Genomic DNA, 27,443 nt, shown 5'->3' on the forward strand with positions numbered 1-27,443 from the left:
ACTGGCTCCTAACAAATTAACCCTAGAATGTCAGTGTGCGTGTACATGTGGTAGGGAATATAGATTGTAAGCTCCACTGGGGCAGGGACTGATGTGAATGTTCAAATATTCTCTCTACAGCGCTGCAGAATATGTTAGCGCTATATAATAACTGGTAATAATATTATCTGTACAGCGCTGCGGAATATGTGTGCGCTATATTATAACTGGTAATATTCTCTGTACAGCGCTATGGAATATGTGTGCGCTATATAATAACTGGTAATAATATTCTCTGTACAGTGCTGTGGAATATGTGTGCGCTATATAATAACTGGTAATAATAGTCTCTGTACAGCGCTGAGGAATATGTGTACGCTATATAATAACTGGTAATAATATTCTCTGTACAGCGCTGCGGAATATGTGTGCGCTATATAATAACTGGTAATAATAGTCTCTGTACAGTGCTGCAGAATATGTGTGCGCAATATAATAACTGGTAATAATATTCTCTGTACAGCGCTGTGGAATATGTGTGCGCTATATAATAACTGGTAGTAATAGTCTCTGTACAGCGCTGCAGAATATCTGTGCACTATATAAATAACTGGTAATAATATTCTCTGTACAGCGCTGTGGAATATGTGTGCGCTATATAATAACTGGTAATAATATTCTCTGTACAGCATAGTGGAATATGTGTGCGCTATATAATAACTGGTAATAATAATCTCTGTACAGCGCTGCGGAATATGTGTGCGCTATATAATAACTGGTAATAATAATCTCTGTACAGCGCTGCAGAATATGTGTGCGCTATATAATAACTGGTAATAATATTCTCTGTACAGTGCTGCGGAATATGTGTGCGCTATGTAATAATAGTCTCTGTACAGCGCTGCGGAATATGTGTGCGCTATATAAGTAACTGGTAATAATATTCTCTGTACAGCGCTGTGGAATATGTGTGCGCTATATAATAACTGGTAATAATATTCTCTGTACAGCGCTGTGGAATATGTGTGCGCTATATAATAACTGGTAATAATAATCTCTGTACAGCGCTGTGGAATATGTGTGCGCTATATAATAACTGGTAATAATATTCTCTGTACAGCGCTGCGGAATATGTGTGCGCTATATAATAACTGTTAATAATAATCTCTGTACAGCGCTGCAGAATATGTGTGCGCTATATAATAACTGGTAATAATAGTCTATGTACAGTGTTGCGGAATATGTGTGCGCTATATAATAACTGGTAATAATAGTCTCTGTACAGCGCTGTGGAATGTGTGCGCTATATAATAACTGGTAATAATAGTCTCTGTACAGCGCTGCAGAATATGTGTGCGCTATATAATAACTGGTAATAGTCTCTGTACAGCGCTGCGGAATATGTGTGCGATATATAATAACTGGTGATAATATTCTCTGTACAGCGCTGTGGAATATGTGTGCGCTATATAATAACTGGTAATAATAGTCTCTGTACAGCGCTGCGGAATATGTGTGCGCTATATAATAACTGGTAATAATAGTCTCTGTACAGCGCTGCGGAATATGTGTGCGCTATATAAATAACTGGTAATAATAGTCTCTGTACAGCGCTGCGGAATATGTGTGCGCTATATAATAACTGGTAATAATAGTCTCTGTACAGCGCTGCGGAATATGTGTGCGCTATATAAATAACTGGTAATAATATTCTCAGTACAGCGCTGCGGAATATGTGTGCGCTATATAATAACTGGTAATAATATTCTCTGTACAGAGCTGCAGAATATGTGTACGCTATATAATAACTGGTAATAATAGTCTCTGTACAGCGCTGCGGAATATGTGTGCGCTATATAATAACTGGTGATAATAATCTCTGTACAGCGCTGCGGAATATGTGTGCGCTATATAATAACTGGTAATAATAGACTCTGTACAGCGCTGCGGAATATGTGTGCGCTATATAATAACTGGTAATAATATTCTCTGTACAGCATAGTGGAATATGTGTGCGCTATATAATAACTGGTAATAATAATCTCTGTACAGCGCTGCGGTATATGTGTGCGCTATATAATAACTGTTAATAATATAAACTCCACACAGACATAGGCATTCATCCACACTCACACCACTTATCTAAGAAATAAAGACGCGTACAACTGAATGGGCTTAAAGGGGACGGCTTATTTATTTTGAGCAGGGGCGGCCTATTTGAATCTAAATAAAATTTATGTCCCTGCTCTAACTAAGGTGGCGGGCAAAGAACGGCATGCAAGATAAATAACATTGCTGAAAAATAACAAAGTAATAAAAATAACAAACTCCGGATCTAAGGGCCACCTGCCCTTAATTGCCAAGGACCGGCCACCTGCCAGCGTCCAAGACAACGGCTCAATTATGAAGCGGACTTTTCAAAAGGGGCCAATTGCCCTTAAGGTCAGGGGGTTGACCTTCTGCTTCTGCCCCTGACCTCGCAAATATCACTAAGGCAGAGCTCACCACTCTGCCCGAGTCATCAAAAAATTGGGCCACCTGCCCTCAACTACAAATGTCCGCAAGAATTTTCGCTATCCGAAGTAGATGATCGTTAAGGTCCAGATGCGGGCCCACCTGGATCGGTGATGCCCACATCTCGACATCAACCACCAGCTAAGTGTAAATACAGCTCTAATTTAACTACCGTTCTTTCCGCCATATCAGTTCAATGAACTGACCCGCCACCAACCTAATTCCCAATACTCCCTCAACTAAAACTCTAAACTTCTCAATGCGTCTATTAAATTCTGAAAAAACAAATCCATCCCGACTAAAGAGAGGTGCACCCCATCCGGCCTGTACAGGGGTCTCGTTTCTAAAGGATATGGCCTCGTGCCTGACGACCACTCCGCCCTCCGTTACTATAGCCCTGCCGACTACGGAATTGATCCGCCTACGTACCAAATCAATGGCGCCCGGATTGAGTGCATCTCTCCAAACCCTCCTAGGTATAATCTCTGACCAGAAGAAACGGCAAAATCTCCATTCTCTGATCAGGTCCAGCAATAAATTCCTAATCTCGAATCGAATATTGAGACCGGAATTATGCGTGAGGTCGTTGCCCCCCAAGTGGATGATGACAAAAATTGGGTACCCAAACGCCCTAACTGACTCATCCAAGAGACCCCTCAACGCGGACCATCTCATACCTCTACGCCCCAGCCAACGGATAAATCGCGTCTCAGGGAAACGTTCCGTATCCGTGGTTACCTGGGACAAGGACAACCAATAAATAAATGAATGCCCCACCATCCAAATAATATTGGTGTCCAAGCGTTGACCTGTAAGTTAAAGTGATATATACCGTTAGAAAATTTGAAATAATGGCAAACATCTGGCAAAATTTTAAAGGGGGGCCCGGGAGATTCCCTTAAAGGTGATTTTGCAGTTCTATATTAAATTGTTGATACTAATAGGAATGTGATTTGGGTGATCTATTTAAAACTAATTGATTATTTGACCCGCTTGAATTATGTATAATCTCTTCCTGTCGTTTCTTATTCTATGGTGAGGGGGGGGGGGGGGGGGGTCACCCGATTTGACTTGAGGCAAAAAACACATCTTCCACCAGTTGGCTAGAGCCTAATTTAAGACTGGTGATAGCACAAAAAATTCCTCAAGGCCCCTCAAACACTAAAGCGTGTTTGGGCGAGCGGCTACTCCTCAAATGGGCTCACTGGACTATGTCGGCCTGATGTATCGCTTAAATGCACCAGACCGCCATCTTCCGAGTGCTCGTATGTCGACCTGAGACCAACCCGCCGCAGCGGCTGCCGAAGCGGCGCCGATACGGAAAGAGTGTGTCCCAAAGTCGGCTGGAGAAAGACCCTGATGCAATATACAGCGCCTGAAAACCGACCTAAACTGGAAGTTAGTAAGGGGGGACCCCTCGATGTGCATCAGCCAGGCCCCGGGCAATTGGGGCCGCAACTCCACGTAAGCCAGAGCCGCCGTCACCGGACAGATCCGGCGGTCGCCACTCCGACCCAAATGGACCCACTGCCCCCTGCCCGCTACATCAGTCTTTGAGCGCTGTATCTTGCACCATAAACCGTCGTGGTGCACGTCGACATGGCCGAACAGCATAGGCGAGGGAGATGCCCTGGTTGCGGACACCAATTCGCCTACTCTGAACGCCCCATGGAAAGCTATGGCAAAGGCCAGCCTGAAAAGTCGAACCTCGTAATCGTTTGAGCAAATTACTCTTAGGGACCTCGAGATTCGACGCAACAGGCTGGCATCAATCGGCCGTCGCCTGTCGGGCAAAACCGGCCTGGCTCTGGCCCATCTCTTAAGCATCCTGGAAAGCAAGAAAGACTTGGTGATGTCTCTCTTCCCACCAAGACGCAAAAAGAATGATATGCCTGCCAGAGAGCGTCCAACAAAACTTCTGGACTTACCCTCCGTGTACAGGCTCCATACATAGGCATTAATAAGACGCTTAGAGCTCTTACCTGTGCCACCCTGTTCCAGCATGAACTCGCTCCAGCGCTCCCATGAGGCCAGATAAGCTCTAAATGTAGCTGGCGCTAGCGACCGCAGGGCCAGCTCCTCTACCCCTCCAGAGGCACCTGCCATAAAAAAGATGGACATTGTTCACCATACTTCTGGGCTAACGGCACAAGTTGCCTGAATCTTACCCATTCGAAACGGGACAATGCATCCGCTACTTCATTAAGTACGCCTGGGACGTGCTTGGCTCGCAACGTAATATTGTTCGCCAAGCACATCATCACTATCCGTGCTAGAATACGCAAAACTGGGAGAGAGGTTGACCTTAGTTGTGTAATGGATTGGACCACCCCTAAGTTATCACACCAAAAGACAACCTCCCTGTTTCCCAATTCTGCGCCCCAGAGCTCTAAGGCGACCATTATTGGAAATATTTCCAATAATAGCATATTCTTGGTCATGCCGTCTCGTGCCCAAGATTCGGGCCAAGCCTCTGCGCACCAACGTCCCGCATAAAATGCGCCGAATCCGGAAGATCCTGCAGCATCTGTATATAATTCCAACTCCGCATTTGCAACGGCTGGAGCTTGCCATATGCATATGCCGTTGAAATTATCCAGAAACATTTCCCACACTTTCAGATCCCTCTTCATTTCTGAAGATAGACGTAGAAAATGGTGGGGTTTGCGAATCCCGACGGTCGCTCGCTGCAGCTTTCTACAAAATATTTTGCCCATGGGTATAACTCTACATGCGAAATTAAACAGGCCCAATAAAGATTGAGCCTGTCTAAGTGTTAACTTAGCAGCCGCGATGGCATAAGTTATTTCGTCATGTAACCGGTGTACTTTATCTATCTAGTGGAAGTTTACACAGACCTAGCTCGGAATCAATTTCAATTCCGAGGTACACCAAATCAGTAGTAGGTCCCTCGGTTTTTTCCCCTGCCACGGGAACCCCGAAATCCCTAAATAACTCAAGCGCTGCTTCTAGTAAACTAAGGCACAGGTCAGAATTTGGAGGACCCACTAAAAGAAAGTCATCCAAATAATGAGTAATGCTGTCGACTCCCGACACTTCCTGCAGGCACCACTGCAAAAATGTGCTAAAGCGCTCAAAATAAGCACATGAAATGGAGCAACCCATGGGCAAACATTTATCTATGTAAAAGCCCCCATTTAATTTAAATCCCATGTACTGAAATGCGTTCTTATGCAAAGGTAATAGTCTAAAAGCTGATTCAACATCCAATTTGCACATGAGGGCGCCAGGACCAACTTTTTTGAATGATGTCTATAGCATCCTCAAACAAACAATAATTAACTGTGCACAAATCGTCATTGATGGCGTCGTTGACAGACGACCCTCTAGGACAAGAAAGATGCTGAATCAGCCTGAACTTTCCCTTAACTTTTTTGGGAACCACCCCAATAGGGGACAAAATTAGTCCCTCAACTGGTGGTGTTGAAAACGGGCCTGCCATGCGACCTAGTTTTACCTCGGCTTCAACTTTTTGTGATATTATGTCAGGATGCTCCATGGCGGAGCGTAAGTTTCCCTTAGTTCCCGTACTAATTGGAGCGGAAACAGGTAATTGAAAACCTTCCGAAAATCCGGACTGCAAAAATCTTGCTCCATCTCTGTCCGGATACCGTTCCAGCCATGGTAACATCCTGACCAATACTATTGGAGTTGGGGCTCTATCCAACGACAGGCGCCGCTGGACCGCGACTTTGTTTCGTCGTGGACTGAGCCCCACCTCCCCCACCAGTTGGAGGTTTTGTGCAATCCTTGATTGCGTGTTGACCTCCGCATCTGATACAAAGGTGCCGAAAACGACACCGGTTACCCAGGTTGCATTGCCCATTATTAAATGAGTAGCACCTACCGTGGCCATGCTTCGTATTACTTCCCTTATTAATATTATTGTAAGGCCTACTCCCATACTGTCTTACCCACCCCTTATTCTCAGCAGCCCTAAGGGGTGTAGCTGATTCGGCAACTTCGCCGTATAATTCTACGTCTTTCTTACCAAAATCATACACCTCCCGGCCGTGCTGCTTCCTCCTAAACTCTTCGTCATAGACCCGCCAACCGGGACCGACGTAAGAGGTGTAGAGTTTATGAATAAGGAACTGGTATCTCACCAGGTTCACATATTCATCTGGATGTGTCTCTAAATAACAGGCCGCAAAAATTAGTATGCCTCTTACCCAGTTATTATAAGTTCGAAATGCATCCTCGCTAGCGGGTCCTTTCTTCCTTGCGGCTAGAAGGGCCCGCCTATCCTTGCTTGTTAAAGCAAAGATATCTACATAGCGCCCTTTTCTGATCCTATCTCTAGCCCTAGGGCGCAAACCCCGCTTAACAGCGGTGTTCGCGCACTGCACTGCATCAGACTCAACCGATACATTGGAGGACCCGGAGCTATGGGACCTATATTCCCTACGCCTCTTCCGCCTTCGTCTCCTCACGACGCTGTCCGAAGATGACTTATCTTCGGAAGATGTCGATGCCAATGAGGAATCAGAGGTTTCATTTCTGCGCCGTCTCTTGCGAGACTTTGCAGATCTTTTCCGCTTAGCTTTCTTCTCTACCGATGAATCCTCTGACCCCCCACTGCTGGACCCTGCATTATCATCCTCAGTCCAGTCAGGATCATTCGTGGACTCACCCGTATCAGATGATGCTGCCCTCCTTCTTCTACGATCACTTCCTCCTCGACTTGAAGAATGTCCTTCCATGGCTCGCTCGGCGGAATCCTGACCTGTCAATAGAGGTTCGTTAACAACCCCCATCACGGTTGGGACATTCGGCGATACCCTTTCAGCAGAGGAAATGACATTTCCCCCTCGCGCCGCAGTAATAGTCGGAGCTATCGCTTTGGCTATGAGGTCGGATACTGACCCCAAAGTTGCCGGAGGGTCAGTTTCCCCCTGCCCACCTGTCCCGGTGGTTAACAGAGGAGCCACTGCCGACACCACCGCTGCGCATATAGATGTAAGCACCGATGTGTCTAATGACACGGTGTTACTTTCTGTGTTTCTCCCTGCAACCGCGTCCGCATATGAGCGTCCCGGTTGCGTTCTGGCCCCTTGTGGCGCCATATCGGTCTCCCTTGCCTTCTCCGCGACCAACCTTCTCCTCGCTGTCCGTCTAGATCTGGCGTTAGATTTTCTAACTCCTTCTACCGGATTCATTCCCGAATCACTTGGCAGGTCCCCTTCACTAACCCCACCTTCTCCGTTTGACCCAGCAAAGGTGGCTTGCTCTTGCATACCGGATTCACTGCTCTGCGAATCCACTTCATCTGATTCGCCGCATGAGGATACGGATTCGGCCGAATCCTCACTATTATCCTGCCATGTAGCTACGGCCGACTTAAACATTTCAAATTCGGCATGAGTTAACTTATGTCTCATGTCCTCTATAAATTTCCCCCTGGGGTTGCCATTATAATTAATGTCACTAGATGGCGCTGCTGCTACATTGCTATTTTTTCCTTTTCTATGGGACCTCCTGCTATTCTCCCTTTCTCCAGCAGAGGGCGCTCCAGGCATAGAAGTGCCTGCAACACCCTCCTGACTGCAGTTAGTATCACCCCTGCGGCCATTTCTTTTCCTCCTACCATCAAACCCACTACCTCCAGCGCTCATAGGCACTGTGCCATCTTTATTCTGATGTGGGCGCGCAACGGTCCTCTGACCGCTGCGCTGTGCCCTTTGTTTTACACCAATCCTCCCTGTAGATGATGCGGCAGCGACAGGCCTAGCGCCTGCGCTCCGCTTATTGACCCGGCTGGCTACATCTTCAGGAGGGACGGACGCCGGCTCTGACGCCAGCGTCCCCGCCGCTCTCCCCCTTTTTCCTACCTTCACAGGCCGGCTCCTAGCACGGAGCCCAGCCCCTACAGCGTCCCCTGACGCGGCGGATGCTTCAGGCCTAGCGCCTGAGCTCCGCCGCGTGACGCAGCGATGCACAGTGGGGACGGGTGCCGGCTCATACCCGCCAGCCGCTCGCCCCCTCCCCCGTGACTGGCGTGAGCGGGCTGCCGGAGGGATTCCTGAGCCTCCGGCAGCACCGCCACGCCGCCCTGACCTGCACTGCACACTCTTATTAACCTCCGGAGCGGGCGGTCCCGCCTGCGCTCCGGCAGCCCTCCGTCTGGGAGAAGGGGATAGTCCCCTCTCACCACCTCTGGACGGAGGCCTGGCTCTGGGCCTGTTCGCTTGCCCTGTCTCACCTAGCGCAGCGTATCTAGCGGGAGCCCCCGCAGTGCGCTTAGGCCTAGGTGACATGTTAGGTTAGATATAGAAAAAGGGGAGGATTTTAAAGTGGTGAAGATAGTTTAGCAGTGATAGTATAGATAACTGGGGTGAAAGAGAAAAGAGATAGGTAGATAGAATATAAGAAATGATAGATCTCTAACACAGGCTAATAAATTGTTCTGTACTTAACAGTCCAACGTTTCCTGAAGCAAGAGACAGAATCTTCTGGAAGCAAGAACATCACCCCATCAATCTCCACCTCTGACCTCAACCAGCCTATCCTGAACCGTCATTCAAATCAGCCAACCCGTCAATCAAGATAAGCCGAACCCCCGGGCCCAGATCAAGTGTGTGAGCTAAGGATTCCTGCCAATAGCCAGGTGAGTTTATGCTGTTTTCAGCCAGACAAGCTGGCTTCTACAGTCTATCTCTGTACAGCGCTGCAGAATATGTGTGCGCTATGTAATAATAGTCTCTGTACAGCGCTGTGGAATATGTGTGCGCTATATAATAACTGGTAATAATATTCTCTGTACAGTGCTGCGGAATATGTGTGCGCTATGTAATAATAGTCTCTGTACAGCGCTGCGGAATATGTGTGCACTATATAAGTAACTGGTAATAATATTCTCTGTACAGCGCTGTGGAATATGTGTGTGCTATATAATAATTGGTAATAATATTCTCTGTACAGCGCTGTGGAATGTGTGCGCTATATAATAACTGGTAATAATAATCTCTGTACAGCGCTGTGGAATATGTGTGCGCTATATAATAACTGGTAATAATATTCTCTGTACAGCACTGCAGAATATGTGTGCGCTATATAATAACTGGTAATAATAGTCTATGTACAGTGTTGCGGAATATGTGTGCGCTATATAATAACTGGTAATAATAGTCTCTGTACAGCGCTGTGGAATATGTGTGCGCTATATAATAACTGGTAATAATAGTCTCTGTACAGCGCTGCAGAATATGTGTGCGCTATATAATAACTGGTAATAATAGTCTCTGTACAGCGCTGCGGAATATGTGTGCGATATATAATAACTGGTGATAATATTCTCTGTACAGCGCTGTGGAATATGTGTGCGCTATATAATAACTGGTAATAATAGTCTCTGTACAGCGCTGCGGAATATGTGTGCGCTATATAAATAACTGGTAATAATAGTCTCTGTACAGCACTGCGGAATATGTGTGCGCTATATAATAACTGGTAATAATAGTCTCTGTACAGCGCTGCGGAATATGTGTGCGCTATATAATAACTGGTAATAATAGTCTCTGTACAGCGCTGCGGAATATGTGTGCGCTATATAAATAACTGGTAATAATATTCTCAGTACAGCGCTGCGGAATATGTGTGCGCTATATAATAACTGGTAATAATAGTCTCTGTACAGCGCTGCGGAATATGTGTGCGCTATATAAATAACTGGTAATAATAGTCTCTGTACAGCGCTGCGGAATATGTGTGCGCTATATAAATAACTGGTAATAATAGTCTCTGTACAGCACTGCGGAATATGTGTGCGCTATATAATAACTGGTAATAATAGTCTCTGTACAGCGCTGCGGAATATGTGTGCGCTATATAAATAACTGGTAATAATATTCTCAGTACAGCGCTGCGGAATATGTGTGCGCTATATAATAACTGGTAATAATATTCTCTGTACAGAGCTGCAGAATATGTGTGCGCTATATAATAACTGGTAATAATAGTCTCTGTACAGCGCTGCGGAATATGTGTGCGCTATATAATAACTGGTGATAATAATCTCTCTACAGCGCTGCGGAATATGTGTGCGCTATATAATAACTGGTAATAATAGACTCTGTACAGCGCTGCGGAATATGTGTGCGCTATATAATAACTGGTAATAATATTCTCTGTACAGCGCTGCAGAATATGTGTGCGCTATATAATAACTGGTAATAATATTCTCTGTACAGTGCTGTGGAATATGTGTGCGCTATATAATAACTGGTGATAATAATCTCTGTACAGCGCTGCGGAATGTGTGCACTATATAAATAACTGGTAATAATATACTCTGTACAGCGCTGCGGAATATGTGTGCGCTATATAATAACTGGTAATAATCTCTGTACAGCGCTGCGGAATATGTGTGCGCTATATAATAACTGGTAATAATCTCTGTACAGCGCTGCGGAATATGTGTGCGCTATATAATAACTGGTAATAATAGTCTCTGTACAGCGCTGCGGAATAGGTGTGCGCTATATAATAACTGGTAATAATAGTCTCTGTACAGCGCTGCGGAATAGGTGTGCGCTATATAATAACTGGTAATAATAGTCTCTGTACAGCGCTGCGGAATATGTGTGCGCTATATAATAACTGGTAATAATAGTCTCTGTACAGCGCTGTGGAATATGTGTACGCTATATAATAACTGGTAATAGTCTCTGTACAGTGCTGCGTAATATGTGTGCGCTATATAATAACTGGTAATAATCTCTGTACAGCGCTGCGGAATATGTGTGTGCTATATAATAACTGGTAATAGTCTCTGTACAGCGCTGCGGAATATGTGTGCGCTATATAATAACGGGTAATAATATCCTCTGTACAGCGCTGTGGAATATGTGTGCGCTATATAAGTAACTGTAAATAATAATAAGCTGACCGATGCCACTCTCCCCTTATATCCTCCACACTGGTCATTATACCATAATAATAACTTGCCATGCTGGATGCTGCAGCTGGAACCAATCTGCATTCCCTCTGTCTGCAGGGTCACAGGAGTCGCGCTAGGAGTAAGGGGCCGTCTGCAAACTGCTTGCCACTATACAAGCATACCTCCCAACTGTCCCGTTTTCTGCAGGAATGTCCTGGTTTTCGGAGGACGTTCCCATGTCCCTCCTGGGGCTGGCATTGTCAGTTGGGAGTCTTCCCCCTCCCCCCCTCTGTCACCTGGTGACTAGATGCTGTACACATGCGCAGTTTAAAGGCCACGCCCCCTCACGGCTAAGCCATGCCCCCTAATTTCAGCCGTGCACCGAAGGCGTGCGCAGGAGTCCCTCTTCATCTGTCTAAAAAGTTGGGAGGTGTGTACAAGTGTGATCAGCAGTCTTTGATTACACATTTGTAAAGTGGCAACAAGTTTGTTGGCTGTCCCTTCCTCCCTGGTGCTGAACAGAAGAAAACAAGTGTCATATAACAGAGGGCTACTGCCTGGGCCTCTTTGGCCCCTGGGAACCTTCACAGTCCCCCCCCCCCCCCTCTGTCGCAGGGCCTGACTCTCCCCCCTCATCTCCATTCTGTCGATCCAGTATGCCAGGGCTCCCCTGCCCCTTGCCCAACCACCATTCACAGCAGACAGTGAGGTGGCAGGCTCGGGAATGTTTTGGATGGCTCAGGAGGACTCAGGCACCCAAACTCCCAAGCAAACCCAAGTCCCCCTGAGCCGTGCCGACCATCCCTGAGCAGAGGGGCGAGGGGAGTTGGGAGCGACCACTGTGTGTGTGTGTGTGGGGGGGTGCCCTGAGAGGTGGTGCGCAGCTGCAGCCACCACTGACACACACCTTCATATTGGTGGTATGCCCCTAAATTTTTCGGGACAGCCCACTGCGGCAGCACAGCTGAGCCCGGAATATTTCCGGGGATACTACTGAAGAGGTTAAAGAACATGCATTTTATAGGAACAGTGATACAGTAATGTTAGAACTGAATATAATATATAAAACCTTATGTAACGATCAGATCAGGTGATCGATCAAATTAACGTATGCCCCCTGTTATGATTATCTGTTCGATCAATGTATGTCTGATATTGGTGTAATAGTTATGTCTCCTGTGAGTATTGGAATCAGGACATGTCTTTTATTATGTGGGTAAACTGTAGGTGACCCTGGTTTGAGTTTGAGGCCTGTATTCCCTCTGTTTGACATCTGTGGACTACTCTGGAGTTAGGATGTAAGATAAGATCTGAGACCCCTCATAAACCATGGTCCAGAAGAGGAGGTTAGAAATTGTCCCCTTCCTTCAGATCTCTTATCAGTGAAGCCTGTCTGCTATGCATCTCACTGGATAAGGAAGGAGGTTCAATCACTTTGAAAACAGCAGACTGTAGAAGATACATTGCCAGGGACCTTCCACATTCCTTCAGCATGGAAAGAGTCAAATCCCAAGGGTGGGAGGGATGAGGGAGTTTGTAAGGTATAACTAAGCTACTTCTCTCTATGGTCAGTGTCACTACCTGGGGGTGTAGCAAACAGGCTGTAAGCGACCAGAGATTTCTTGTGGAGAACCCCCCCACGTCAGGATTGGTACTTAAGTGTAAGATACGGTTCTGTAATTTTTCCCTTTTATTTTATTTCTGAAATTGCATTTAATCTTGTGTACTTTTAAAATCATTGTAATATCTTGTAACTATTTTCTAAAGCTCTGTAGTATTTCTAGGAATAAATAATACATATTCTCAGTCCTGGTTCTGTGTTCTTAAGACTCATTAGCCTCAGAAAAGAACACTCCAGCGTGTTACCATTTGTATATTGTATTGTGCTGTCAGGTGCGAGCCAAGCCGCCCCTTGCGCAGTTTCAAGCGCTAAAATCAGGTTTTGGCTGGTGGCAGTATACCTCAAGTAAAGGACCCGAGAGTCCAAAGTGAATTGGCTTGATTGACGTATCAGAGCAGGCGACCGGTGGGTCCGTGACACCTTATGATAGGGTCCCCGAGAGATGACACCGGCTCTGACAACTACCTTCAATGTCCGGTCAGAGGTTCTGTGATTGACAGCCGGCTGGAGACCAGAAATGAAGAAATAACACACAACGAGTATGGTCAAACTCAGCGTAACAGTGATACATTAATGCTAGAAGTGAATATCCTACAGAAGGCCTTATACGTGTATATATGTGTATATAAAGGTGAGAATCATATCTTATATATCAGATCATTTGTTAGGAGCCAATTATCCTACCAATATCCTGGTCACTTTTCATTTCAACCGGCCAGATTGGAAAGATAATCTTCTAGTGTGTATGGGCCTTTAGAGTCTGTAGTACACAAAGCAGCTGCCTTCTGATCTGTACGTTACCTCACGATTTGTGTCCTTGATGCCGCCATATTTATGCAGGAAGACTTGGCGGGTTAGACCCTGTGGAAATGACTGAGATGTTATCAGGGGCGGATCCAGGATAAAATGACAGGGGGGGCACCATGATAAAAGAGGGTTTAGGTGGGGGAGGGGGCAGTGTTAGTGATGCCAGTGTACATGCTAAGAGAGCGGCAGAGAGAGGGTGGAAATGGGATTAAAAATAGGCCCTGGCATTTAAAGTATGCGACAAAAGTGAAGGATGTAGTTGTGCATGCGCCTAAGGCGCGCTCCAGAAAAGGGGCTGTGGCCACTCAACAGGGGGTGTGTCCTTGAGTGTAGTGTACAACACCATATACAACTTCTACACATTATGCAACAAAATACTAGACCCCGTTATACTTGCCCCTTACACATGATGCCAAATGGAATGAGCCAAAATTGACATAATGCCACATGGATTAAGCCAAAATTCACATAATGCCACATGGATTGAGCCAGAATTCACATAATGCCACACAGATTAAGCCAGACTTCACATAATGCCACACTATTAAGCCAAAATTCACATAATGCCACACGGATTGAGCCAAAATTCACATAATGCCACACAGATTGAGCCAGAATTCACAATACACTTCATAAACAGGGACATTGTCCACCAAAGGCACGCATTAAACATTTACACCATAATGTCCATTACACGTTAAGTTACACGGCATGATGTCCATTATTTATTATGCCAAACACCATAATGCCTATTAAAAATGCTACATAAGTGCTGCTTATCTACATGCTCGTTGCCAAGGGTTCCATGCTCATTGCCAGAGGTTCCATGCTCGTTGCCATATAGGATTACATGCTCATTGCCAAGGGGGAATACATGCTCGTGGTAAATGGGGGACAGCAGAAGTGATAGCCACTGACAGTGGCAGAGCTTGGCTGTATTCAGAGCACTGCAGGTCCCGGCTATTTGAAATAATACCCCTTTCACACCAGAAAATGCATTCCCAGGTTGGCCCCTTTTACACCAACCTAGTCCCTGCATTTTCTGGTGTGAGGGGGAGAGAAAACCACCCCTCCCCCCTTTAACCAGTTATCTAATTTAACCGCCTATATCTTCAGAACCAACTGATCCATTTACATGAGACAAGTATCATATTGAAGAACTTTTGAGTGGGCTTTGAATGATTTTGGTGAATCTCGAACGTTTGGTTCCAGAATAATCTGCCCACAAAGAACATGAACAGCCATGAAATTACATTTCAAATATAAAAAAATTGGTTTACACGTAATATCTCTGGAACCGATTGACCGATATGGACCATCCTGGAATCATATTGAAGGCCCAGCGATTTGGAATTGAATGAGATCAACCACAAGCTTCTGTGATGCCAGGGGGGGAACTGGCAGCTGTCGAAACCGGGGGGGGGGGTCGGAATTGACGGGTCCCATATTATCCTATGGGGGAAAAAACGTTACAGGTTTGCCAGACGATATCTCTGGTTCCCGGGAGGCTAGAGACACGGGGCTGGGCTCGTTGGAAAGCCCTGGTCCTCGGCTACAAAAGAAATGACAGGGGGGCACGTGCCTGGGTGCCCCCCCCCCCCTGAATCCGCCACTGGATGTTATGATAGATGCTATCTACTATGTATCATATAGGGATGACGGAAAGGTGGGAATATCATTGACCTAGAAACAGCAACACACGGGGGTGGTTCAGGTTGCGCCCCCCCCCCCCCCTCCGGCTGTGGACCGAATATACTCTGTGCTATGTTAATGGAGTGCACACTCACACACAAATTCACATGTGAGTGCTCAGGAAATGTTGGGGGTCCCCATGCCCACCCCCTGTCCGCCTCCTTCCCGCCCCTTTCTGTGTTAACGCCCTGCATGAGCGTATATTCACATATACACATGCAGAATCGCACCATCGGATCAGCAGCCAACCTGAATCACCCCCACAATGTATTGCTCTATATATATTTTGGCTTCTATAAATAGACCTCTAACTATATGCTGGGTTCTCTGACCAATCCGGAAGGCTGTCCCAAGATATAGGCCTGCACACATTCGCCATGTATGGGGGATGTCACTGTGGCAGGAGCCAGTTGGTGGCAGTTGGGAGCCAGTATGTTGGGCTGGTGCTGTGGGGGCTACTAGTCTCCAGTACTGGCAGGAACGCGTGGACCAGGGCTGGGGGTGTTCCCGGGAGACCTCATCTAACATGGTAAGTTGTACTTGTGGTGACCAGCGTCATATAGTAAGTGACCAGCAGAAAGGGGTCTCTGTATCTCTGCATTGCAGTGGTGACCCCGAATCCCCTGTATATATCTGACCATAACACTTTTAGGAAAGAAAACTTTATATCAATGACTTTATTTGGACTTTGTCTGATACCGGTTGAGTGGTTTGTGGAGGCGACGTAGAGTTTTAGCGCAGTAATGCGGGAAACATGTCCTAGTTTACATACAGAGACACTATACATATCCGTATCCTGTACATCGTAGCTGAACTATCAGCTGCAATGGTGGTACGATACATCGGCGACTTTGTTTATTGTTTGACAGCGTTACTTAAGGAGTTCCCTAAAAAATCCAGCGTTGTGGCAGAGATATGGCAGTGGGAAGCCAGCAACCTCCGCATTTGGTCATTCAATAAAACGCTATCTAGTACAATGTTCTTTCCTTATGCTATACAGCGGGACGGCTTCTGATGCAGTTGGGTTAAATATTTGGCAGGGAACCAGTAAAATCCACAGGACCGTGGAAATCCTCTGTACGGATATTTATATTGTCTGGTAATAGCAGTCACTGACCTGGGATTTGCTTGGATTCTGTATACTGCTGTCATATACCTGAAATGTCAGAATCAATCCAGGGCACAACTATTACTCTGTTTTTAAACTTTTGCACCACTTTTAGTGTTTAGTTGCCCCCTCCCCCTTCCAGACCCAAATACTGTAAGAACTGTACAGAAAAAATATGCCTGATTGATCAACTGTCCATGACTGAAGGTACCAGGCCTGCCAACCCTGCCAGCCACATCATGTCCTCTCCACCTCCTGTCTTTCTTCAGACCTGATGACTGACGTATCTGAGTATTGGCTGTGGGCGGCCATCTTGCTCAGATAACATCTCTTCTGTACAATACACTGTGGCGGCCATCTTGCTCAGATAACATCTCTTCTGTACAATACACTGTGGCGGCCATCTTGCTCAGATAACATCTCTTCTGTACAATACACTGTGGCGGCCATCTTGCTCAGATAACATCTCTTCTGTACAATACACTGTTGGACTGAGGCTCTGACCCATCCACCCACAATAACCACTGTTATACCCCAAAACCACTCTTTCTCACAATGCTACCCTTGGCATAAAACATTCACCACTTTCATGGCCTGTGAGGTAAAGATGAAGGAATTGGAGACCCCTCTGGCAGACATTTTGCAGCTGCTACTTTCTCACCATCTCTTGTTCCTTTGTGCAGATGCACCTGACGTTCCGTGACGTGGCCGTGTACTTCTCAGAGGAAGAATGGAGACATCTGGGCCAGAGGCAGCGGGAGATGTACAAAGAGGTCATGAACGATAACTATGCCAACCTCGTCTCTCTGGGTAATAAAACTTCTTCTCACACCATCCACGTCCGCCACAGAAATGCCACATCTGTGCTTCATATACACGGTATTACAGAGTATTTGTCCGGTGAGATAGCGCTGTTGGCAGGGCGCAGTGGGAGGAGTTGGAGGGATATCAGTGATGTCTGTGCCTTGTTTTACACTGTCTGTATTACACGTGTCCTGAGAGTGAGGGGACGCCGGGACTGTCTGTATTACACGTGTCCTGAGAGTGAGGGGACGCCGGGACTGTCTGTATTACACGTGTCCTGAGAGTGAGGGGACGCCGGGACTGTCTGTATTACACGTGTCCTGAGAGTGAGGGAACGCCGGGACTGTCTGTATTACACGTGTCCTGAGAGTGAGGGGACGCCGGGACTGTCTGTATTACACGTGTCCTGAGAGTGAGGGGACACCGGGACTGTCTGTATTACATGTGTCCTGAGAGTGAGGGGACGCCGGGACTGTCTGTATTACACGTGTCCTGAGAGTGAGGGGACACCGGGACTGTCTGTATTACACGTGTCCTGTGAGTGAGGGGACCCCGGACTGTCTGTATTACACGTGTCCTGAGAGTGAGGGGACGCCCGGACTGTCTGTATTACACGTGTCCTGAGAGTGAGGGGACGCCGGGACTGTCTGTATTACACGTGTCCTGAGAGTGAGGGGACGCCGGGACTGTCTGTATTACACGTGTCCTGAGAGTGAGGGGACCCCGGGACTGTCTGTATTACACGTGTCCTGAGAGTGAGGGGACCCCGGGACTGTCTGTATTACACGTGTCCTGAGAGTGAGGGGACCCCGGGACTGTCTGTATTACACGTGTCCTGAGAGTGAGGGGACCCCGGGACTGTCTGTATTACACGTGTCCTGAGAGTGAGGGGACCCCGGGACTGTCTGTATTACACGTGTCCTGTGAGTGAGGGGACCCCGGGACTGTCTGTATTACACGTGTCCTGAGAGTGAGGGGACCCCGGACTGTCTGTATTACACGTGTCCTGAGAGTGAGGGGACGCCCGGACTGTCTGTATTACACGTGTCCTGAGAGTGAGGGGACCCCGGGACTGTCTGTATTACACGTGTTCTGAGAGTGAGGGGACGCCGGGACTGTCTGTATTACACGTGTCCTGAGAGTGAGGGGACGCCGGGACTGTCTGTATTACACGTGTCCTGAGAGTGAGGGGACCCCGGGACTGTCTGTATTACACGTGTCCTGAGAGTGAGGGGACCCCGGGACTGTCTGTATTACACGTGTCCTGAGAGTGAGGGGACGCCCGGACTGTCTGTATTACACATGAGGGGATGTTACCCGAGTATGCTTAGTGAGTGCAATGAATAATTGCCACACACGCTCCCGTACAGTCAGCCATATCTGCTCCGTTGTTGCGCTGGCGTGGCAGAAGCAGCTGTGTCAGTAACCTGAGGCTTGTGCATGTATGTGAATATGACACAAATAACTTTCTATTTTATTTCAGGATTTAACATCTCCAAACCAAATGTATTTAATGAAATCGAACAGTGGGAGAATCCGCAGGTTGGTGACGCCGGAGGACATGAGGCCCCCACTGCTCCAGGTACAGGGGTGCTTCTGTGCTGAGAGCCGAGGTCTGGTCATACTGTGCCACGTTCTCCTTACAGAGGGCTGAGATAACAGGGGGATGTCTGGTCACGCTGTGCCACGTTCTCCTTACAGCGGGCTGTGATACAGGGGGATGTCTGGTCCCACTGTGCCACGTTCTCCTTACAGCGGGCTGTGATACAGGGGGATGTCTGGTCCCACTGTGCCACATTCTCCTTACAGCGGGCTGTGATAACAGGAGGATGTCTGGTCACGTTGTGCCACGTTCTCCTTACAGCGGGCTGTGATAACAAAGGGATGTCTGGCCACGCTGTGCCACGTTCTCCTTACAGCGGGCTGTGATAACAGGGGGATGTCTGGTCAAGCTGTGCCACGTTCTCCTTACAGAGGGCTGAGATAACAGGGGGATGTCTGGTCCCACTGTGCCACGTTCTCCTTACAGCGGGCTGTGATACAGGGGGATGTCTGGTCCCACTGTGCCACGTTCGCCTTACAGCGGGCTGTGATACAGGGGGATGTCTGGTCCCACTGTGCCACATTCTCCCTACAGCGGGCTGAGATAACGGGGGATGTCTGGTCACGCTGTGCCACGTTCTCCCTACAGAGGGCTGAGATAACGGGGGATGTCTGGTCACGCTATGTGCCACGTTCTCCCTACAGTGGGCTGAGATAACAGGGGGATGTCTGGTCACCATGTGCCACGTTCTCCCTACAGCAGGCTGTGATAACAGGGGGATGTCTGGTCACGCTGTGCCACGTTCTCCCTACAGCGGGATGAGAACAGGGGGATGTCTGGTCACCATGTGCCACGTTCTCCTTACAGCAGGCTGTGATAACAGGGGAATGTCTGGCCACGCTGTGCCACGTTCTCCCTACAGCGGGATGAGATAGGGGGATGTCTGGCCACGCTGTGCCACGTTCTCCCTACAGTGGGCTGAGATAACAGGGGGATGTCTGGCCACGCTGTGCCACGTTCTCCTTACAGCAGGCTGAGATAACGGGGATGTCTGGCCACCCTGTGCCACGTTCTCCTTCTGGACACGCCCCTTCCCCATGGAGACGCACTGTATTATGTTGGATACTATGTTTGATGCTTGCGCTATATATGTATGTGTAATACCCTGTTGCAGGAGTGCTGAGACCGGATATACTGCTGGAGATACAGCATCTGGATCAGCTGTCTATGAGAGAGACCAGGGAATATTTATCATCTAGTAAGTGACCAGTCCGCACAGACATAAAATGGTGACATCTGGTGGATGGGCAGGGAACTGCGGGGCAATGGTGACATCTGGTGGTTGGACAGGGATCTGCGGGGCAATGGTGACATCTGGTGGATGGGCAGGGATCTGCGGGGCAATGGTGACATCTGGTGGATTGGCAGGGAACTGCGGGGCAATGGTGACATCTGGTGGATGGGCAGGGAACTGCGGGGCAATGGTGACATCTGGTGGATGGGCAGGGATCTGCGGGGGCAATGGTGACATCTGGTGGATGGGCAGGGAACTGCGGGGCAATGGTGACATCTGGTGGTTGGACAGGGATCTGCGGGGCAATGGTGACATCTGGTGGATGGGCAGGGAACTGAGGGGCAATGGTGACATCTGGTGGATGGGCAGGGAACTGCGGGGCAATGGTGACATCTGGTGGATGGGCAGGGAACTGAGGGGCAATGGTGACATCTGGTGGATGGGCAGGGAACTGCGGGGCAATGGGGACATCTGGTGGATGGGCAGGGATCTGCGGGGCAATGGTGACATCTGGTGGTTGGACAGGGATCTGCGGGGCAATGGTGACATCTGGTGGATGGGCAGGGAACTGAGGGGCAATGGTGACATCTGGTGGATGGGCAGGGAACTGCGGGGCAATGGTGACATCTGGTGGATGGGCAGGGAACTGAGGGGCAATGGTGACATCTGGTGGATGGGCAGGGAACTGCGGGGCAATGGTGACATTTGGTGGATGGGCAGGGAACTGCGGGGCAATGGTGACATTTGGTGGTTGGGCAGGGAACTGCGGGGCAATGGTAACATCTGGTGGTTGGGCAGGGAACTGCGGGGCAATGGTGACATCTGGTGGTTGGGCAGGGAACTGCGGGGCAATGGTGACATCTGGTGGTTGGGCAGGGAACTGCGGTGCAATGGTGACATCTGGTGGTTGGGCAGGGAACTGCGGGGCAATGGTGACATCTGGTGGATGGGCAGGGAACTGGGGGGGCAATGGTGACATCTGGTGGATGGGCAGGGAACTGGGGGGGCAATGGTGCCATCTGGTGGATGGGCAGGGAACTGAGGGGCAATGGTGACATCTGGTGGATGGGCAGGGAACTGGGGGGACAATGGTGACATCTGGTGGATGGACGGGGAACTGGGGGTGTGGGGGGCAATGGTGAGTTTGCACTATCATGTTGTCCTTGGCCTGATGAAGACTCTACAGCTGGCAGTGTACCCATGTGCTGTAGGTATACCTTGTGCTGTGGGGGGGGAGGTATACCTTTGTTCTGTGGGGGGGGAGGTACACCTGAAAAAGTAATTTGAGCCTCAGCCGTATTCAGAAATCACAGGACCATAAAGATAGACTGACGTCAGGGAAGCTTGGAAAGTTCTTTTTTTAATGAGCTCAGTATCTCATATTTATACTTTCACATACTGTTGCTCTCCTCCCAGCAAGGAGGAGATATTAAAGAAAGCATACATATTCATATTCAACACACCCCAAAGGTGGGGTTACAATTAAAACTTTGGTTCAGCGTGAAAAAAACGTGGTATCTCTGACGATAACATAGGCGTTTACTTCTAATGATGGGAGTATTTCTAAGTCACTTCACAAACGCATATGGATTTCATCAAAACTCTTCTCATTAAATGGAATTGCATGTTTTTCTCTTTCTTATCTATGTTTAACAATGGGGTCCTTCTCCTACATCCCACAGCTGGTTCATATCCATTTTAATTGGGATTCTAGTAGAACCAAGGACAAGCTGACTATATGTAAAGATTAACTATTTCAGCTTCTTGAAGATGGACATACATTTGCCATAATTCTAATAACACATAATACATCTTACTAAAAGGAATATTCAGCTTATATAGACAATATAGTGTTTAGTAAGATTCACTCTATCACACCTGTGTGCTGTGGGGGGAGGTACATTTTTGTGCTGTAGGTGGGGAGGTATACCTGTGTGCTGTAGGTGGGGAGGTATACCTGTGTGCTATAGGTGTGGGGGTACACCTGTGTGCTGTAGGTGGGGAGGTACACCTGTGTGCTGTAGGTGGGTAGGTACACCTGTGTGCTGTAGGTGGGGAGGTACACCTGTGTGCTGTAGGTGGGGAGGTACACCTGTGTGCTGTAGGTGGGGAGGTACACCTGTGTGCTGTAGGTGGGGAGGTACACCTGTGTGCTGTAGGTGGGGAGGTACACCTGTGTGCTGTAGGTGGGGAGGTACACCTGTGTGCTGTAGGTGGGGGGAGGTACACCTGTGTGCTGTAGGTGGGGAGGTACACCTGTGTGCTGTAGGTGGGGAGGTACACCTGTGTGCTGTAGGTGGGGAGGTACACCTGTGTGCTGTGAAGGGGAGGTACACCTGTGTGCTGTAGGTGGGGAGGTACACCTGTGTGCTGTGGAGGGGAGGTACACCTGTGTGCTGTAGGTGGGGAGGTACACCTGTGTGCTGGTGAAGGGGAGGTACACCTGTGTGCTGGTGAAGGGGAGGTACACCTGTGTGTTGTAGGTGGGGAGGTATACCTGTAGTCTAACCCCAACCCCCCCCCCCCCCCCCCCTGCAGTTTAATCTAGCCTAAATCTCCCACTAGTGGATCTATGCCTTCTGTATGTGGCTTGTACACAGTATTATCTCTTCTTCATGGAAACTTTGTCTCTTCCAGGAGGTGCTCTCTCCACCGTCAGCCACTCACTGTTGTTGGTACCAGAGACGCAGAGCACGAAAGAAGATGACAATACACTCACTCACAAGTCATCCATGGCTCCTCTGCAGCCCAAGTGCGTTCTGTGCAAAGGAATTTATAACTGTAATTGCAACACACCGGAGAGGAACGGTAAGGAAAACTTCAATGCATCAACTGTGGGAAAGGTTTGGGGTTGGGGGGGGGGGTGCTGTAGGTGGGATTGGGGTACACCTGTGTGCTGTAGGTGGGGTTGGGGTACACCTGTGTGCTGTAGGTGGGGTTGGGGTACACGTGTGCTGTAGGTGGGGAGGTACACCCGTGTGCTGTAGGTGGGGAGGTACACCCGTGTGCTGTAGGTGGGGAGGTACACCCGTGTGCTGTAGGTGGGGAGGTACACCCGTGTGCTGTAGGTGGGGAGGTACACCCGAGTGCTGTAGGTGGGGAGTATACCTGTGTGCTGTAGGTGGGGAGGTAAAGCTGTGTGCTGTAGGTGGGGGGAGGTAAAGCTGTGTGCTGTAGGTGGGGGCGAGGTAAAGCTGTGTGCTGTAGGTGGGGGCGAGGTATACATGTGTGCTGTAGGTGGGGGCGAGGTATACATGTGTGCTGTAGGTGGGGGCGAGGTATACATGTGTGCTGTAGGTGGGGGCGAGGTATACATGTGTGCTGTAGGTGGGGGCGAGGTATACATGTGTGCTGTAGGTGGGGGGGAGGTATACATGTGTGCTGTAGGTGGGGGGAGGTATACCTGTGGTCTAACCCTCACTCCAGTCTAACCCGCCCTCCCTGCAGTCTCACCCTAATGCCCCTGCAGTCTACTCTAGCCTAAATCTTCCACCGGTGGATCTTCTGTATGTGGCTTGTACACAGTATTATCTCTCCTTCATGTAAACTTTGTCTCTTCCAGGAGGTGCACTCTCCACCGTCAGCCACTCACTGTTGTTGGAACCAGAGACAAAGAGTACGAAAGAAGATGACAATACACTCACTCACAAGTCATCCATGGCTCCTCTGCAGCCCAAGTGCGTTCTGTGCAAAGGAATTTATAACTGTAATTGCAACACACCGGAGAGGAACGGTAAGGAAAACTTCAATCCAAACTGTGGGAAAGGTGTGTGTGTGTGTGTGTGTGTGTGTGTGTGTGTGTGTGTGTGTGTGTGTGTGTGTGTGTGTGGGGGGGGGTATACCTGTGTACTTTAGGTAAGGGGCATATACCTGTGTGCTGTAGGTGTGGTTGGGGTACACAAGTGTGCTGTAGGTGGGGTTGGAGGTATACCTGTGTGCTGTAGGTGGGAGGTATACCTGTGTGCTGTTGGTGGAGAGGTATACCCGTGTTGGGGTTTGGGGGTATACCGGTGTGCTGTAGGTGGGGTTGGGGGTATACCTGTGTGCTGTAGGTGGGGTTGGGGGTATACCTGTGTGCTGTAGGTGGGGTTGGGGGTATATCGGTGTGCTGTAGGTGGGGTTGGGGGTATACCTGTGTGCTGTAGGTGGGGTTGGGGGTATACCGGTGTGCTGTAGGTTAGGAATATACCTGTGTGCTGCAGGTGAGGAATATACCTGTGTGCTGCAGGTGGGGTTGGGGGTATACCGTTGTTCTGTAGGTGGGGTGGGGGGTATACCGTTGTTCTGTAGGTGGGGTTGGGGGGTATACCGGTGTGCTGTAGGTGGGGTTGGGGGTATACCGGTGTTCTGTAGGTGGGGTTGGGGGTATACCGGTGTTCTGTAGGTGGGGTTGGGGGTATACCGGTGTTCTGTAGGTGGGGTTGGGGGTATACCGGTGTTCTGTAGGTGGGGTTGGGGGGAAAACCGGTGTTCTGTAGGTGGGGTTGGGGGTATACCGGTGTTCTGTAGGTTGGGTTATACCGGTGTGCTGTAGGTGGAGTTGGGGGTATACCGGTGATCTGTAGGTGGGGTTATACCGGTGTGCTGTAGGTGGGGTCGGGGGTATACCGTTGTGCTGTAGGTGGGGTCGGGGGTATACCAGTGTACTGTAGGTGGGGTTGGGGTTATACCGGTGTGCTGTAGGTGGGGTTTGGGGGTATACCGGTGTACTGTAGGTGGGGTTGGGGTTATACCGGTGTGCTGTAGGTGGGGTTGGGGGTATACCGGTGTGCTGTAGGTGGGGTTGGGGGTATACCGGTGTTCTGTAGGTGGGGTTGGGGTTATACCGGTGTGCTGTAGGTGGGGTTGGGGTTATACCGGTGTGCTGTAGGTGGGGTTGGGGGTATACCGGTGTTCTGTAGGTGGGGTTGGGGTTATACCGGTGTGCTGTAGGTGGGGTTGGGGTTATACCGGTGTGCTGTAGGTGGGGTTGGGGTTATACCGGTGTGCTGTAGGTGGGGTTGGGGGTATACCGGTGTTCTGTAGGTGGGGTTGGGGGTATACCGGTGTTCTGTAGGTGGGGTTGGGGTTATACCGATGTGCTGTAGGTGGGGGTATACCGGTGTGCTGTAGGTGGGGTTGGGGGTATACCGGTGTGCTGTAGGTGGGGTTGGGGGTATACCGGTGTTCTGTAGGTGGGGTTATACCGGTGTGCTGTAGGTGGGGTTATACCGGTGTGCTGTAGGTGGGGTTGGGGGTATACCTGTTTGCTGTAGGTGGGGTTGGGGGTATACCGGTGTGCTGTAGGTGGGGTTGGGGTTATACCGGTGTGCTGTAGGTGGGGTTGGGGTTATACCGGTGTTCTGTAGGTGGGGTTATACCGGTGTGCTGTAGGTGGGGTTATACCGGTGTGCTGTAGGTGGGGTTGGGGGTATACCTGTTTGCTGTAGGTGGGGTTGGGGGTATACCGGTGTGCTGTAGGTGGGGTTGGGGTTATACCGGTGTTCTGTAGGTGGGGTTGGGGGTATACCGGTGTGCTGTAGGTGGGGTTGGGTGTATACCGGTGTGCTGTAGGTGGGGTTGGGGGTATACCGGTGTTCTGTAGGTGGGGTTGGGGTTATACCGGTGTGCTGTAGGTGGGGTTATACCGGTGTGCTGTAGGTGGGGTTGGGGGTATACCTGTTTGCTGTAGGTGGGGTTGGGGGTATACCGGTGTGCTGTAGGTGGGGTTGGGGTTATACCGGTGTGCTGTAGGTGGGGTTGGGGTTATACCGGTGTTCTGTAGGTGGGGTTATACCGGTGTGCTGTAGGTGGGGTTATACCGGTGTGCTGTAGGTGGGGTTGGGGGTATACCTGTTTGCTGTAGGTGGGGTTGGGGGTATACCTGTGTGCTGTAGGTGGGGTTGGGGTTATACCAGTGTTCTGTAGGTGGGGTTGGGGGTATACCGGTGTGCTGTAGGTGGGGTTGGGGGTATACCGGTGTGCTGTAGGTGGGGTTGGGGTTATACCGGTGTTCTGTAGGTGGGGTTATACCGGTGTTCTGTAGGTGGGGTTGGGGGTATACCGGTGTTCTGTAGGTGGGGTTATACCGGTGTGCTGTAGTTGGGGTTGGGGGTATACCGGTGTTCTGTAGGTGGGGTTATACCGGTGTGCTGTAGTTGGGGTTGGGGTTATACCGGTGTGCTGTAGGTGGGGTTGGGGGTATACCGGTGTTCTGTAGGTGGGGTTATACCGGTGTGCTGTAGGTGGGGTTGGGGGTATACCGGTGTGCTGTAGGTGGGGTTGGGGTTATACCGGTGTTCTGTAGGTGGGGTTATACCGGTGTTCTGTAGTTGGGGTTGGGGGTATACCGGTGTTCTGTAGGTGGGGTTATACCGGTGTGCTGTAGTTGGGGTTGGGGGTATACCGGTGTTCTGTAGGTGGGGTTATACCGGTGTGCTGTAGGTGGGGTTGGGGTTATACCGGTGTGCTGTAGGTGGGGTTATACCGGTGTGCTGTAGGTGGGGTTGGGGGTATACCTGTGAGCTGTAGGTGGGGTTGGGGTTATACCTGTGTGCTGTAGGTGGGGTTGGGGTTATACCGGTGTGCTGTAGGTGGGGTTGGGGGTATACCGGTGTGCTGTAGGTGGGGTTGGGGGTATACCGGTGTGCTGTAGGTGGGGTTGGGGTTATACCTGTGTGCTGTAGGTGGGGTTGGGGTTATACCGGTGTGCTGTAGGTGGGGTTGGGGTTATACCTGTGTGCTGTAGGTGGGGTTGGGGGTATACCGGTGTGCTGTAGGTGTGGTTGGGGGTATACCGGTGTGCTGTAGGTGGGGTTGGGGTTATACCTGTGTGCTGTAGGTGGGGTTGGGGTTATACCGGTGTGCTGTAGGTGGGGTTGGGGGTATACCGGTGTTCTGTAGGTGGGGTTGGGGGTATACCGGTGTGCTGTAGGTGGGGTTGGGGTTATACCTGTGTGCTGTAGGTGGGGTTGGGGTTATACCGGTGTGCTGTAGGTGGGGTTGGGGTTATACCTGTGTGCTGTAGGTGGGGTTGGGGGTATACCGGTGTGCTGTAGGTGGGGTTGGGGGTATACCGGTGTGCTGTAGGTGGGGTTGGGGGTATACCGGTGTTCTGGGGTTGGGGTTATACCGGTGTTCTGGGGTTGGGGGTATACCGGTGTTCTGGGGTTGGGGGTATACCGGTGTTCTGGGGTTGGGGTT

General features: G+C 49.4%; 1 protein-coding gene across 5 annotated transcripts in view; it reads left to right on the forward strand.

Moving 5' to 3' along the window:
• Positions 1-27,443, forward strand: part of LOC146079907 (zinc finger protein 783-like) — a 173,892-nt gene that overhangs the window by 144,432 nt on the left and 2,017 nt on the right. For 3 of the 5 annotated variants that reach the window (XM_083186612.1, XM_083186609.1, XM_083186610.1), the window contains exons 2-6: positions 17,304-17,430; positions 18,908-19,006; positions 20,142-20,225; positions 22,899-23,069; positions 23,824-23,994. In XM_083186612.1, the coding sequence (XP_083042738.1) occupies positions 17,304-17,430; positions 18,908-19,006; positions 20,142-20,225; positions 22,899-23,069; positions 23,824-23,994 (652 nt within the window). Of the gene's footprint in view, positions 1-8,929; positions 9,122-15,837; positions 16,042-17,303; positions 17,431-18,907; positions 19,007-20,141; positions 20,226-22,898; positions 23,070-23,823; positions 23,995-27,443 lie in introns of those variants that run through there. The other 2 variants (XM_083186611.1, XM_083186608.1) reach the window with 2 other exon arrangements.

The sequence above is a fragment of the Crinia signifera genome, chromosome 5 (genome assembly GCF_055691185.1).
Source record: "Crinia signifera chromosome 5, ASM5569118v1, whole genome shotgun sequence".
In the NCBI taxonomy this organism is placed as follows: Eukaryota; Metazoa; Chordata; class Amphibia; order Anura; family Myobatrachidae; genus Crinia; species Crinia signifera.